Source organism: Setaria italica, chromosome V (assembly GCF_000263155.2).
Source record: "Setaria italica strain Yugu1 chromosome V, Setaria_italica_v2.0, whole genome shotgun sequence".
NCBI classification, from domain to species: domain Eukaryota; kingdom Viridiplantae; phylum Streptophyta; class Magnoliopsida; order Poales; family Poaceae; genus Setaria; species Setaria italica.
This window is the reverse complement of record NC_028454.1, coordinates 40941924-40954029: the sequence shown is the minus strand read 5'-3', so window position 1 is coordinate 40954029 and position 12106 is coordinate 40941924. Positions and strand designations below refer to the sequence as shown.

Genomic DNA, 12106 nt, shown 5'->3' with positions numbered 1-12106 from the left:
GTGGGCCGGTGGACCCGCCTCTGACTCCATGGGCAGCCCGTCCCTCACTCTCATGCCTTCGCGGCGACGCCCTGGGATCCCCTCCCCCCCCCCCCCCCCTCCTCCTCCCTCGGTCCCTCCTTCAACCGCTTCGTTTCCTCTTACGCCTCCCCCCAAATTGAGCTCCGATTCGGCGGCTCCTCCCGCACCGCGCACCAGTTCCACCCCCGGAATTCGTCGCCGGACTGGCCCCGCGGATGGAGTAACCAGTTAGGGTTCCGAAGCCGGCAATGGAGGCGCAGTGGCTCGCCGAGTACCCGCACCAGGGCGCCGACAAGCGGCCGCGCAAGCGGCCCCGGCTCGCCTGGGATGTCGCGCCCACGCTGTTCCAGCCCCCCAAGGTATCGTACTTGCGCTGTTTGCCGTCTCGATCGGTTACTAGGCGTGGGGTTGTGGTGGTAGTTTTGGCTAGATCTAGGCGCGGTTTCCGTTAGATTTGGAGCCCGTGGGTTCGACGGAGGCGCGGGGCTCGGATAATTGTGGATTTGTGGTGCGGTTGTTGCGGATCATCGTGGATATTCGGCCAATTAGTAGAGTATATGGTTGGAAATCTCCGTTATGTAAGAGCTACTACTTTCGAGATAGAGGGGGAAATTTGTGACCTATGCGTTACCTTGTTTTGGCCTCTGAGCTATCTAACAGAACTTTCGAGCTGATAACTGTCTTTCTTTCGGCTAGAATGTTTAAGGGTTACAGGATGAGTTTCTCAGTTGATGTCTATGGATTATGGAAACAAAACCATTAGTAAATCTGGAGAGTTTAATAAATATTCATCAATCACTAACAGTCACTTTTGTGGGAACATATATGTACGATACTTCAGTTAGTGACTACTGAATAAAATCGATTGCAACCTCAAATATATCAAGTCATGCAACTGTTTTCTAAAAATTACAGTACAAAACATAAGAGACCAGCCTTCAGTTTTTTGTGTATCCATGTTATCAGTAAAAAGTTTACATTGCTTTCTATTTTTGCAGGCAATTCCAATGCTATACTGCGGGCAGGAACTAATTAATGGTAGTTTTGCGACGGCTTTTCTGCCGCCGCCGCCAATTTATTACACCGGACCTCCGCGGAATCTTTCACCTCCTTGGAGACCGGATGACAAGGATGGGCACTATGTTTTCGCGGTTGGAGAGAATCTGACACCAAGATGTATATTTCCATTATTTCCACAGCTCAATGATGTTTAATTTACTTGCACTAGGTTGCTTGTTTCTGGCTTGCATCTGAGCCTCTCTGACCTATAGCTTGTTGAGATGGATTTTCTTTCAGATGTTATCTGTTACTGTAAGTTGCCATGTTGGTGGTGCAGTTTTCATTTCTGTATTCTGGCTCTACATAGCTTCACAATTAAACACTTAAATTCCTGTTTCATCTACTAATCGTTGGTCCATTTCAATTTCAAACACCACATTCATCATTCATCAAATGGTGTCAACTAAAAACTAAGAAAATGCTTTACTTATTGGCTCTAAACAAGCCCCAATATTCTTTATTGGTCTTAGCCTGTAGGCTTTGTTGACGATTTGTTGAAACTGCTTGATCCTTACATCAGTTCCAACCGTTGTTTATGTTTTTGGTTCTGTTTGCTATGCTATTTTATTATAATATAATGACTAACGCTGCTTTCCTGGTCTTGCAGATAGGATACTTAGCAAGATGGGTGAAGGTTAGTGTGTTCCGTCTGATCTACTACAATTCATATTCTGCATATTCTGTTCTGTAGTGATCTGGTTCTTAGTTGGAATGTTTAGTTTCCATTTGAATGTAGAGGATGAACAGGCTCTTTTTTGCTCTTGTTCCCTGTGCTTTCATTGTTTTCATGCTATATTTATCGTTTCATTTTGTGTCACAGGGACATTTGGACAAGTTTTGGAATGCTGGGACTTGGAAAACCAAGAAGCAGTGGCTATCAAGATTGTGCGCTCCCTCCAGAAATATCGAGAGGCTGCTATGATAGAAATTGACGTGCTTCAGAGACTTGGGAAGCATGATTTTACTGGCAGCCGGTAAGAAATCCACCTCCTTTATTTCACTTATTGACCCGTTTTGTGAGTTGATGGATTTGCATCGATGGTTCTATGCCTGCAGCTGTGTGCAAATACGGAATTGGTTTGACTATCGTAATCATATATGTATAGTAAGTACATATGCATCAAGAAGGCTATCCTTTTCTTGTTTTTGATGATCAAGTTATGATATTGGATTAATGATCTGTTCAGGTATTTGAGAAGCTTGGGCCAAGCTTATATGACTTTCTGCGAAAGAATAGCTACCGTTCATTTCCGATCGACCTTGTTCGTGAATTTGCTAGACAAATATTAGAGTCTGTTGCATGTGAGTACTCAGTCTACTTTTGCTGTATTTGATGCAATCATCAAGTCTTTTGAATTTCCATCAATATCACTAAATTACTAACCTGCTAAAGTTTGCTTGGCATGATCTTGTTAAGCTGGATTTGCTAGTTCTGATGTGCTTATGCTTCCCTTTCTAAAACATCTGATGTTTCTCTTATCTCTGCAGTTATGCATGACTTGCGACTTATTCACACGGATCTGAAGCCAGAGAACATTCTTCTTGTTTCATCCGAATCTATCAGGGTGCCTGATTATAAGGTTATTACTGAACTCCTAAATTGTCACCTCTGCTTCTGTATGGCATTTGCTATTAAGGTTCTTTTTTTTGGACATTTATTGCTTAAGGTTCTTTTTCAGGGAAAATATTCTTTGCCATACAAAATTTTTGCAATTCGTTATTTGCCATTGTGTGCCAGTGACATGTGGGATCCACCATGTTGCTAATAATGAAAACTAATGAATTGTGCAAAATTGCAATGGCAGGAATCCATCCAATTCTTATGTGGGATAGGAATTGCTGACTAGTTAATTTCATTTGTGCATGAATACATTTATTTTTCTAAACTCTATTTTTATTTGCAATGAAGGTTTCTATACGACCACCCAAGGATGGTTCTTTCTTCAAGAACCTTCCAAAATCTAGTGCTATCAAGCTGATTGATTTTGGCAGCACGACATTTGAACACCAAGATCACAATTATGTGGTGTCGACAAGACATTACCGCGCACCCGAAGTTATCCTTGGTATAGTTAACACCTCCCCACCAACCCATGCAAACTGGATATTCATCTTTATTTTCTACTGACACCAATTGCTTTGTTTTTGTGTTTTGATCTTTGCTATTTTCCTTTTAGGTCTTGGGTGGAACTATCCATGTGACTTGTGGAGTGTGGGTTGTATTTTAGTTGAGCTCTGTTCGGTTAGTTCACTAAACCTCTTTGAATCTGAGTACTTGGTTAATCTTGTCCATAGCTGTTGCTGCTATTGCAACTTTGTGGTTCTTGTCTTGATAAGTTCCTCTTGCATTTTTGGTTTTGCATGATAATACTAGGGGGAAGCTCTCTTTCAAACTCACGAAAATTTGGAGCATTTGGCTATGATGGAGAGGGTCTTAGGCCCCCTCCCAAAGCATATGATTGTCAGAGCTGAGTATGTCTACAAGTCCTTTGCTATCCTCTTAGTGTATTTTTTTTTATAATCTTGGTTGATGTACATCTAGTTGAGGCAGATGATGACTTCTGTCTTAATTTTATTCAGATTAACTACTCACATTAATTAATTAATGCTATTTTACAGTCGACGTGCTGAAAAGTACTTCAAGCGCGGAGTAAGGTTGGACTGGCCAGAGGGGGCGGCCTCACGAGAGAGCATGAAGGCAGTCTGGAAATTGCCTCGTCTTCAGGTAGTCTTCTAGCCTCTGATGTAACCTGTTACCTGTCACAGTTTTTTCTTTTCTCAACTGACATACGATGGTATGCCTTTTGAAAATTTCTAATCATTCAACTCATGCAGAATCTTGTTATGCAACATGTTGATCATTCTGCTGGAGATCTAATAGATCTTCTTCAAGGACTTCTTCGGTATGATCCTAATGAGCGCCTTAAAGCACGTGAAGCTCTACGACACCCTTTCTTTACCAGATGCATCAGAAGATTTGGTTTCTGAGGCTATACTGAGATTGAAAATCTCAATGCTGTATTTCTTCGTTTTGATGTGTAAGAACTACAAAAAAAGTGGAGATGTTCTACGAAAAATGAAATATGCTAACTTGCATTCTGTTCAATGATGTGAAAGGTAATTGTTGTATATAAGCAGAGTTCTCGGACAGTCGATCCATTTTAACTGGATTTTATTTTCTTCGAATTCTCACAAATTTCTGTCTTCATTCAAACTAATTTTGCCAGACTCTTCAGTACTAGCAGGTAGTATGCAGAAATCTCTAACTAAGTGGAGTCAATTGAGGATAAATGGGATCTCAGTGGCTTGCATGGAAGACTGGTACACTGTATTTAATGGTGGTATACGGTGAGCATTCTTGTCAACAGGTAATCATTTTGCATGCATTTTAAATCTGAGTATTTCTTGTGCAAGTTGGCAAGCCTTGGATCTTTTGGTTTGTTCGTGTTTCTTTTTCGTCTTAAAATGTGCGAGTTGGTCCAGAAACAAAACAAACGCACTCCGTTTGTTTCTACTGGTGATGAGTTCTGCTTGAGATGGGCTTTTTATTTTACAATAAGTCTGTGTATCATGGTCATGCTTGGTTTTCACTGAGCTTTGAGTGTGACACATGAAAAAAGCTTGCAAATTGTCGGCATAAGAATATAAGACAATCTCAATGCTGGAGCTCCACCTAGATAACTTCTAGGCTCTAACCTTGTTCAAAAGCACTTACTACCAGCTGAGACTTTAAACTTTCCCACAGTGTTTTGGGAATGTGGGGGCATTTTTTTTACACCATAACCCGTGTGATTTTGTCCAGCTGTTTACATGTTATTGAGATTTGAGAGTACACTATGAGCATGGAATCAGTGATTTACATGTGATTATAGTCATATGCCGTATATATGCTTTTAAAAAGCTCATTTTTTTACTAAAGATTATCTGTTGAACTGCTTCCAACAAACAGTCCAGTTCCTTAGTTTTATGGATAGCATCTTACACCTTCCAAGGTTTTGTATGAGCTCTGGTGGTATGAAATGTATAGAAATGAAATTGTGATATTCTCTTGGTATTTGTTTAGATTTTATTTTTTTTCTGTACTGGAGTAAAGATAGAGCGATTCCATTGTTCTCACCAGGAAAACCTTCCATATACATGTTAGGTAAGAGTATGTTTTGCGTTGAATAGGACGACACAAACACAGGCTATATCTAGCCACTGGCACACGTAATCAGAAATCGTGCTATTTAGTATTTTAGTGGCAGTTTCTCGTCTTTTTTAACCCAGCGGCGTGTGACTGTACGCTGATAAAACTTTTACTCATAAAAGAGTCGAGCGTCTCTTCTTCTGTATTCCATGATGCAATGGTGACTCAGGCTGACCTAGGGGGATCGAAGTAGACCGTTAGGCCACGTGGTTCAGGGAATCGTTTGCCGGGCTGTCTGACGTCACCCCGAGCTCGATTCGAAAGCACAAATGCAACACTGGCAGGTTTGCAACAGGACAGCCGGGTATTGATGACTTTGATGCGTCATATGCTGGCATGAAATTCTGTTGCCTCATCACAGAAGGTTTGACATAAGAAGCTCCAGGCCTCGTGGAGAAAGAAAAAGGGGCGTGTCCGCGTAGGACAGGTGCTTGCGCAACTCTACTGTGTATGCTATTCTGGTGTGACGTGTGGTTGGTGTAACTACCGTATCTGCTCTGGTCACTTGTGATTGCACAAGGATAACGTCGGCAATTCGCTCGGTCAAAAAAATTATATTTTGGTCTCAGAACTAAGATGGACTGATCTGTAAGTTGCTACCACGACGCTACGGCAGCTATCAGCTCACCTTTGGTATGTGGCACCATGGGCGCTGCTGGAGACGTCACAGGGGGTTGCGTCCCGGAATACTGAATCTCAGGGCAGCAGTCAAAATCAGGTTAACTTTACGAAATTTTGATTGAGGGCGTGTTTGGCAACAAGTGTTAAAGTTTAACACCTGTCACATCGGATGTTTGGATGCTAATTAGGAGTATTAAACATAGGCTAATTACAAAACTAATTGCATAGATAGAGTGTAATTCGCGAGATGAATCTATTAAGCCTAATTAGTTCATGATTTGACAATGTGGTGCTACAGTAACTATTTGCTAATATTCGTCTCACGAATTAGCACAGGATTCTGCAATTAGTTTTATAATTAGCTCATGTTTAGTTCTCATAATTAGCATCCGAACATCCGAACATCCGATGTGACACTGTTAAAGTTTAACACCTCGTATCAAACACCCCTGAGTTACACGCCCGCCCTGTCCCACGTTCCTCAGGTCATTTTGACCCCAAGCCTGTCCCTCCTCACCAACCCAGGATTCTCCTCCATGATCACCGATCAGCGCCCAAACTCGTTTGTCCTTTCCCTCGTCCTTAACAAACCCCCTCTTCTGGCATGCTACGAATTTTTCTTCCCCCTTTCCACAATCTTGGGGAATATCCACGCAAACGCAATTCACGTTATTCGCATCGCCAAGTGGTCAGGCACCCACCCGCCCCGATGATCCTTCCAAAATCCCATCACCGTCGCTGTACGCGTGCGCCTGCCCAGGATAACTCCGGTGGCAGCGTCGGAGCAGGAGCACCCATCTTATCCACGCCCAACGGCCGCTGCTTTACCGCGCGGCCCCGCCGCCGGTTGAAGACGAGCAAACCGTCACTGACCAGCGGGTCCAGCTGAGTCACTGACAGGGTATTTGGGCTGCCATTCACTCCCTATCGCCGTGGCGCTCGTGCCAGCGCTTTCGGACGCCCTGTTCCGGTGGCTTCGACGCCGCGGAGGGCCAGCGCCACACGGTTCCCTTCCGAGTCGGACGTGTGGAGGAACACTGGACAGGCGAGCTCGGCGGATGAGCACGGGACGGCTTCGGCTTTCGCCCCGCGAAAGCTACGGCGACCTCGACGCGGCGGGCCATTGTGGCCACACCGTACGTCTTCCATCAGGAAATTGGCACGACCAGAACATCTAATCCCGTGAGCACGCTCATGACTTCTCGTCAGGAGTATCTTTTACCGGCTTAGACAAGCAGTCGCCTGGAACGAAATCACACTGTACGGTTAGTGTCTGGGTTTGTAAATCGATGCTGAAAGATTTGGGTCTCGAAATCTCGTTAAAGTGGTTAGCGCTGGGCAATCTATGCCGTACTTGGCTCATTCACGGATACCGAATTTGCTTGATTTCCTAAATTTTATTTTTGCAACGTTTATCACGAGACGACACGCTTTCAGTTTCCTAAATCTTAGACCTTGTTTAGTTGCCAAAGTTTGGAGGTGCCAAATTACTGTTACAACACTGTAGCACACTGTAGCGTTTCGTTTGTATTTGTGAATTATTGTCCAAATATTGACTAATTAGGCTCAAAAGATTCGTCTCGCAAAGTACAACAAAACTGTGCAATTATTTTTTAATTTCGTCTACATTTAGTACTCCATGCATGTACCACAAGTTTGATATGATGGAGAATCTTCTTTTTGCATAGTGCCAAAGTTGAGAGTTGAGGTTAATGGTGAAGCACGCCTTTCAAAGGAAGTACCTTTTCCAGTTTTCCTGAAGAGTTTCGCTGTTTCGTGTCCTCCGGCGCGCACGCAACCGCGAGATCCGAGTCCTCTCAAATCATGCCCCCTCCACCTGCGTACCGCTGGAACTCTCGCCCACCCAGCCCTAGCACGCCCTGCACCAAGCACACGAGACCCGCGACAGGTCAGAGACCGGTCTCCGACGGCGGCCGCCTCTCCGGGCTCATAGGCTCGGCGCACCCACCCACCCAGCGAGCCGTGAGCGAGGCGAGGGAGGCCCCCACTTCGTCCCCCGCCTCGCCTCCCTCTTTAATCAAGACGGCGCACGCCGGCACGCGGGGGGCGGGCCGAGCGCTTTTGGCCTGGCCGTCTTGCTTGGCAACTACAGTACCAACCGACTGGCCAGGCGGAGGCAGCCCAGTCTCCCGCTGCGGTTCCCCCTCGTGCGCCGTCGTGCCAAGGGGAGTGTGGCACGTACGGTTTGAAGCGCGGCGCGCCAAGCTCGCCGGGCTCCTAGGGTTGGGGAATGGCTGGGGCGGCGGCGGCGGCAGATGGCGTAGAGGGGGAGGAGCTGCTCCTGCTCTCGGCCGTGGAGGCTGGCAACGGTGGCGGCGGCGCGCACGCCGCGGCGGAGGAGTCGTGGCGGCTCAACTTCGAGGGGTTCCGCCCGCCGGAGGCACACCAGCAGGAGAGGCCACCGACCGGCGCGCTCCACCACTGCCTCGGCGTCCTAGGTCCGCCTCTCTCGGCTGTATTGCCTGCTTCCATTTTCTTTCTGTATTGCCTCTCTCGGCCTGTTTCGTTTGATAAAATAGTTTCTTTCTGCGACCTGTGAATACCCGAAGTTGCCAATTTTATTTTATTTTTTGGTTTCCAGTAAGAGCTAAGTTGACGCTAGGGCGGACTAGCTAGATTCTTTTTAGTCCAGAGATGGGGATCGAATTAGGATATTAAGGTAGTGTTGGGCTAGATGCAGCCTAGCTGTTACCGATTTGCTATGGCGCCACTTTGGGAACCCAACACAAATGTGTATCTTTCCGTCAGCATAATTTAGCTTGGGGTTCTGCAAATTCTGCTGCTGCCTATTGGGTTTACACTTTTCAGGGCTCATATGGGGAAGGACAGTCTGCATCACGTGAGGTGCTCATTTCTGCACGTGCAAAAGTCATGGAAAAATAGAATTTTTTTGGTTAGTTGGTGCATGTAATTAAGTGACAACTGACAAGTCGGGTTACAAGAGTAAAGGACATTTGGATGGCACGTGAGATGCCGGGTTGTATGATGTACTCCCAATATATAGAGGAAAGGACAATTACAAGTTGAATTATGAAGTGTCAGTTTAACAACAAAGGAGCCATTTCATGGTCCAATAATATCTGACTTATATTGATGAATCACATATCTTCCTCTTTGGTTTTGAACAAAAGTGAGTTTTTTTTAATAAAAACGTTTTTGGTTCTGTCGACAGCTCAAGGTCCTGAGGATGTTGTTGCCGAGTACTACCAACAACAAGTGGAGATGCTTGAGGGTTTTAATGAGATGGATACGCTTACAGATCGTGGTTTCCTTCCTGGAATGTCCAAGGTCTGTTCTATAAACTTTTGGTTGTAACTTTAACATTGGGGACGTATGACAGCTTACCTGCAAGTTAATTAAATGATACAGATTAGTTTGACTGCATTTGCATCTACTTTTTTTTAGTGAGACCTCATTCGTGTCACTGATCACCAATTCATTTGCCCACAGGAAGAACGCGAAAAGGTTGCTAGGAGTGAGACATTAGCAATACGGCTGTCTAACTTTGCAAACATGGTTCTTTTTGCTGCAAAAGTGTATGCTTCAGTACGGAGTGGCTCACTTGCTATTATTGCTTCCACTTTGGATTCTCTTCTAGACTTACTGTCAGGGTTCATCTTGTGGTTTACCGCCTTTTCAATGCAAACTCCAAACCCCTACAGATACCCTATCGGTAAAAAGCGTATGCAGCCACTGGTGAGTTTTGTCAGTACCTGTACTTCCAGAATTTCTTTAGCTCATTTGTTCTTTACTATAATTCTGTATTTGGTTCCATTGTACATTCAAGAACACTGTTCCATTCGGCCATCTCAATGTTCAGTATGCATTACATGTATGAGTTACTTAACATGGTGTTATTGTTATGTCAACATGAAAGCACACGCAGAAATTTGTTCAGAAAGGAAATATTGAATGCTTAAACAATGCTCTTCCAGAAAGTACATATAATGGGAAGATGCAAAAAATGACAGCTTGTGATTTATGAAATTGAATAGTCCGAAATGATGTTCCTCGCTTCTAATGCATCTCTGGGCATTAGTCCAATGATAAATTTAAAACTTTGTTTGGAGTCCTCTAATCTATTTTATTTAATTTCAAGCTGTTTTTCCTTGAATTTTGCAGTTATTTTTCACTCTACTATTTATTGTAATATTTTTTTCAGGGAATACTTGTTTTTGCTTCTGTTATGGCAACTCTTGGCCTTCAGATCATTCTAGAATCAGTACGGTCATTGGTGTCTGATGTAAGTCTCTCTCTCGGTCCACGCTTAAATTCCTTTGCTTTTGGTTTCCTTGTGGATCGGATGATGGAGAAACCAGCAAGCAGTCCCAAACAAAATGTATTTTCAGTTTCCTTTTGACTAGAAACTTCTTAGAATTTTCATTTTTTCCTGAGTCGCAATTCAATATTAGTAGTCTGAACTTTTTTTCTATCAGTAACAACTAACAAAGACATCAGTGTATGCAATTGAGATGCCCTGTTTTTATCCTTCACGGCACACCCAAATTATTTGCAGCAAACAAATGCTTCTGTTTTTTTGCTATTTAATAGTAAATTTTTTTCTTGCACTTAATGGTACGCTACTTCCGTAGATCATATTCTTGTTTTGCCCTCGGTAACTATCTCAGATCTCATTCTCCAGGGAGATGAATTCAGCTTAACAAGCCAGCAGGAAAAGTGGGTTGTGGACATCATGCTCTCGGTGACATTGGTGAAACTTGCCCTGGTTATATATTGCCGCTCGTTCACAAATGAAATCGTCAAGGCATATGCACAGGATCACTTTTTCGATGTCATTACCAATGTAATTGGTCTAGTTGCTGCACTACTTGCCAATTATATTGATGGCTGGATCGACCCAGTTGGTGCAATCATTGTAAGTACAAGAGAAGTTTTTATCTTTATTCTCACTGATCAATATGCAGTATAAGTAGCATCGGAGTATATCCCTAGTCCAATAATTATTAGTTTGGTCTAAAAAGGTTCTATGATGTGCACTTAGTGATTCACCCAAGTTTTTATGACATCTAATAAACATTGTTTGGGTGAACCTGAGCCACTGACTGGCTTCAGTTCCTGATTGGTAGGCTCCAGGATCTAGCTTAGCACCTAAAATCATTTTGACTGGTCTAGTGGCCATTGTCTTTAAAAATAGAATACCTAGCTTTTGAAAGAAAAAATTAATAGAAGATTAACTCATTGATTGTAGCATGATCAAAGGATAAGCAATGACTTACTGTGACTCCTCAATTGGAATTCTGGATAGGCAGCTATTGCACTTACAAGCATTCCATACCCATACGTGAGCATTACTCACAGTAGCCCATTTCTCCAGAATGCAAATTTCAGATGCTGACAGCCTACCTCTTTCATTGCAGCTTGCAATCTACACAATCAGAACATGGTCTATGACAGTGCTGGAGAACGTGCACTCCCTGGTGGGGCAGTCGGCCTCGCCGGAGTACCTCCAGAAGCTGACGTACCTGTGCTGGAACCACCACAAGGCCGTGCGGCACATCGACACGGTGCGCGCCTACACGTTCGGCTCCCACTACTTCGTGGAAGTGGACATCGTGCTGCCGTCGGACATGCCGCTCCGGGAGGCGCACGACATTGGCGAGGCCCTGCAGGAGAAGCTGGAGCGGCTGCCAGAGATCGAGCGCGCCTTCGTGCACCTCGATTATGAGTTCACCCACCGGCCCGAGCACGCTCTGTCCCACGAGAACTAGCTTGCAAGTTTAGAGCAGGGGGAAATACACGGGTTCGTAGCCGCAGGAAGACCTGGTGCTCGTCTCATCAGCCGTCGTAGGAAACCATTGGGGTACATGCGATGGGAACATGAGTGCATTCTCGAGTGCCCGCAGCGGCGATGCTCTGGACCCTGGTAGATTGCAGTGTGATTTCTAGTACAAGAATCTCATGCCAGTGATCAGTGATGAGGGCCTCTTTTATACCGGTCTTCAGCTCTTTTCTTGTGTTATATCTGGTTTCCTGAAGACCGACAACTGAGCTGTGTATTTCTTCTGGAGTAATGTATACAGCCTTGATTTAGTCAATGCCTTGGGTCATCCAATCAGTGTCTGACGAGTTGCACGTTTCGTAGTAGTGATGATGATACCGCGAGTGTGGACTGTGGACTCGCTCTGCGCTAATGTACGCAATGCCGCAAGCTTTGTCAAGATACCTTGCATACAG

General features: G+C 44.5%; 2 protein-coding genes across 4 annotated transcripts; both read left to right on the top strand.

Annotated features, from left to right (window-relative positions):
* Positions 1 to 83: 83 nt before the first annotated feature.
* LOC101784062 (serine/threonine-protein kinase AFC1) lies at positions 84 to 4939 on the top strand. Of its 3 annotated transcripts, none has more exons than XR_215295.4 (13): positions 84 to 380; positions 1020 to 1197; positions 1688 to 1714; positions 1901 to 2054; positions 2137 to 2185; positions 2268 to 2382; positions 2569 to 2660; positions 2990 to 3146; positions 3258 to 3322; positions 3455 to 3552; positions 3700 to 3805; positions 3916 to 4197; positions 4317 to 4939. XR_215295.4 is itself a non-coding variant. In XM_004970452.4 (12 exons), the coding sequence occupies exons 1-12, from the start codon at positions 270 to 272 to the stop codon at positions 4066 to 4068; spliced, it is 1305 nt and encodes a 434-aa protein (XP_004970509.1). In that variant the 5' UTR covers positions 84 to 269; the 3' UTR covers positions 4069 to 4259. The 3 variants fall into 3 exon arrangements, 1 of the variants encoding a protein (XP_004970509.1); XR_215294.4 differs by having other exon boundaries at positions 4308 to 4939; XM_004970452.4 differs by lacking the exon at positions 4317 to 4939 and having other exon boundaries at positions 3916 to 4259.
* Positions 4940 to 7756: 2817 nt separating this feature from the next.
* LOC101782718 (metal tolerance protein 5) lies at positions 7757 to 11984 on the top strand. Its single transcript, XM_004970448.4, has 6 exons — positions 7757 to 8349; positions 9084 to 9199; positions 9362 to 9607; positions 10074 to 10154; positions 10554 to 10787; positions 11290 to 11984. Exons 1-6 carry the CDS (start codon positions 8142 to 8144, stop codon positions 11638 to 11640), a joined length of 1236 nt encoding a protein of 411 aa, XP_004970505.1. The 5' UTR covers positions 7757 to 8141; the 3' UTR covers positions 11641 to 11984.
* Positions 11985 to 12106: the final 122 nt, after the last annotated feature.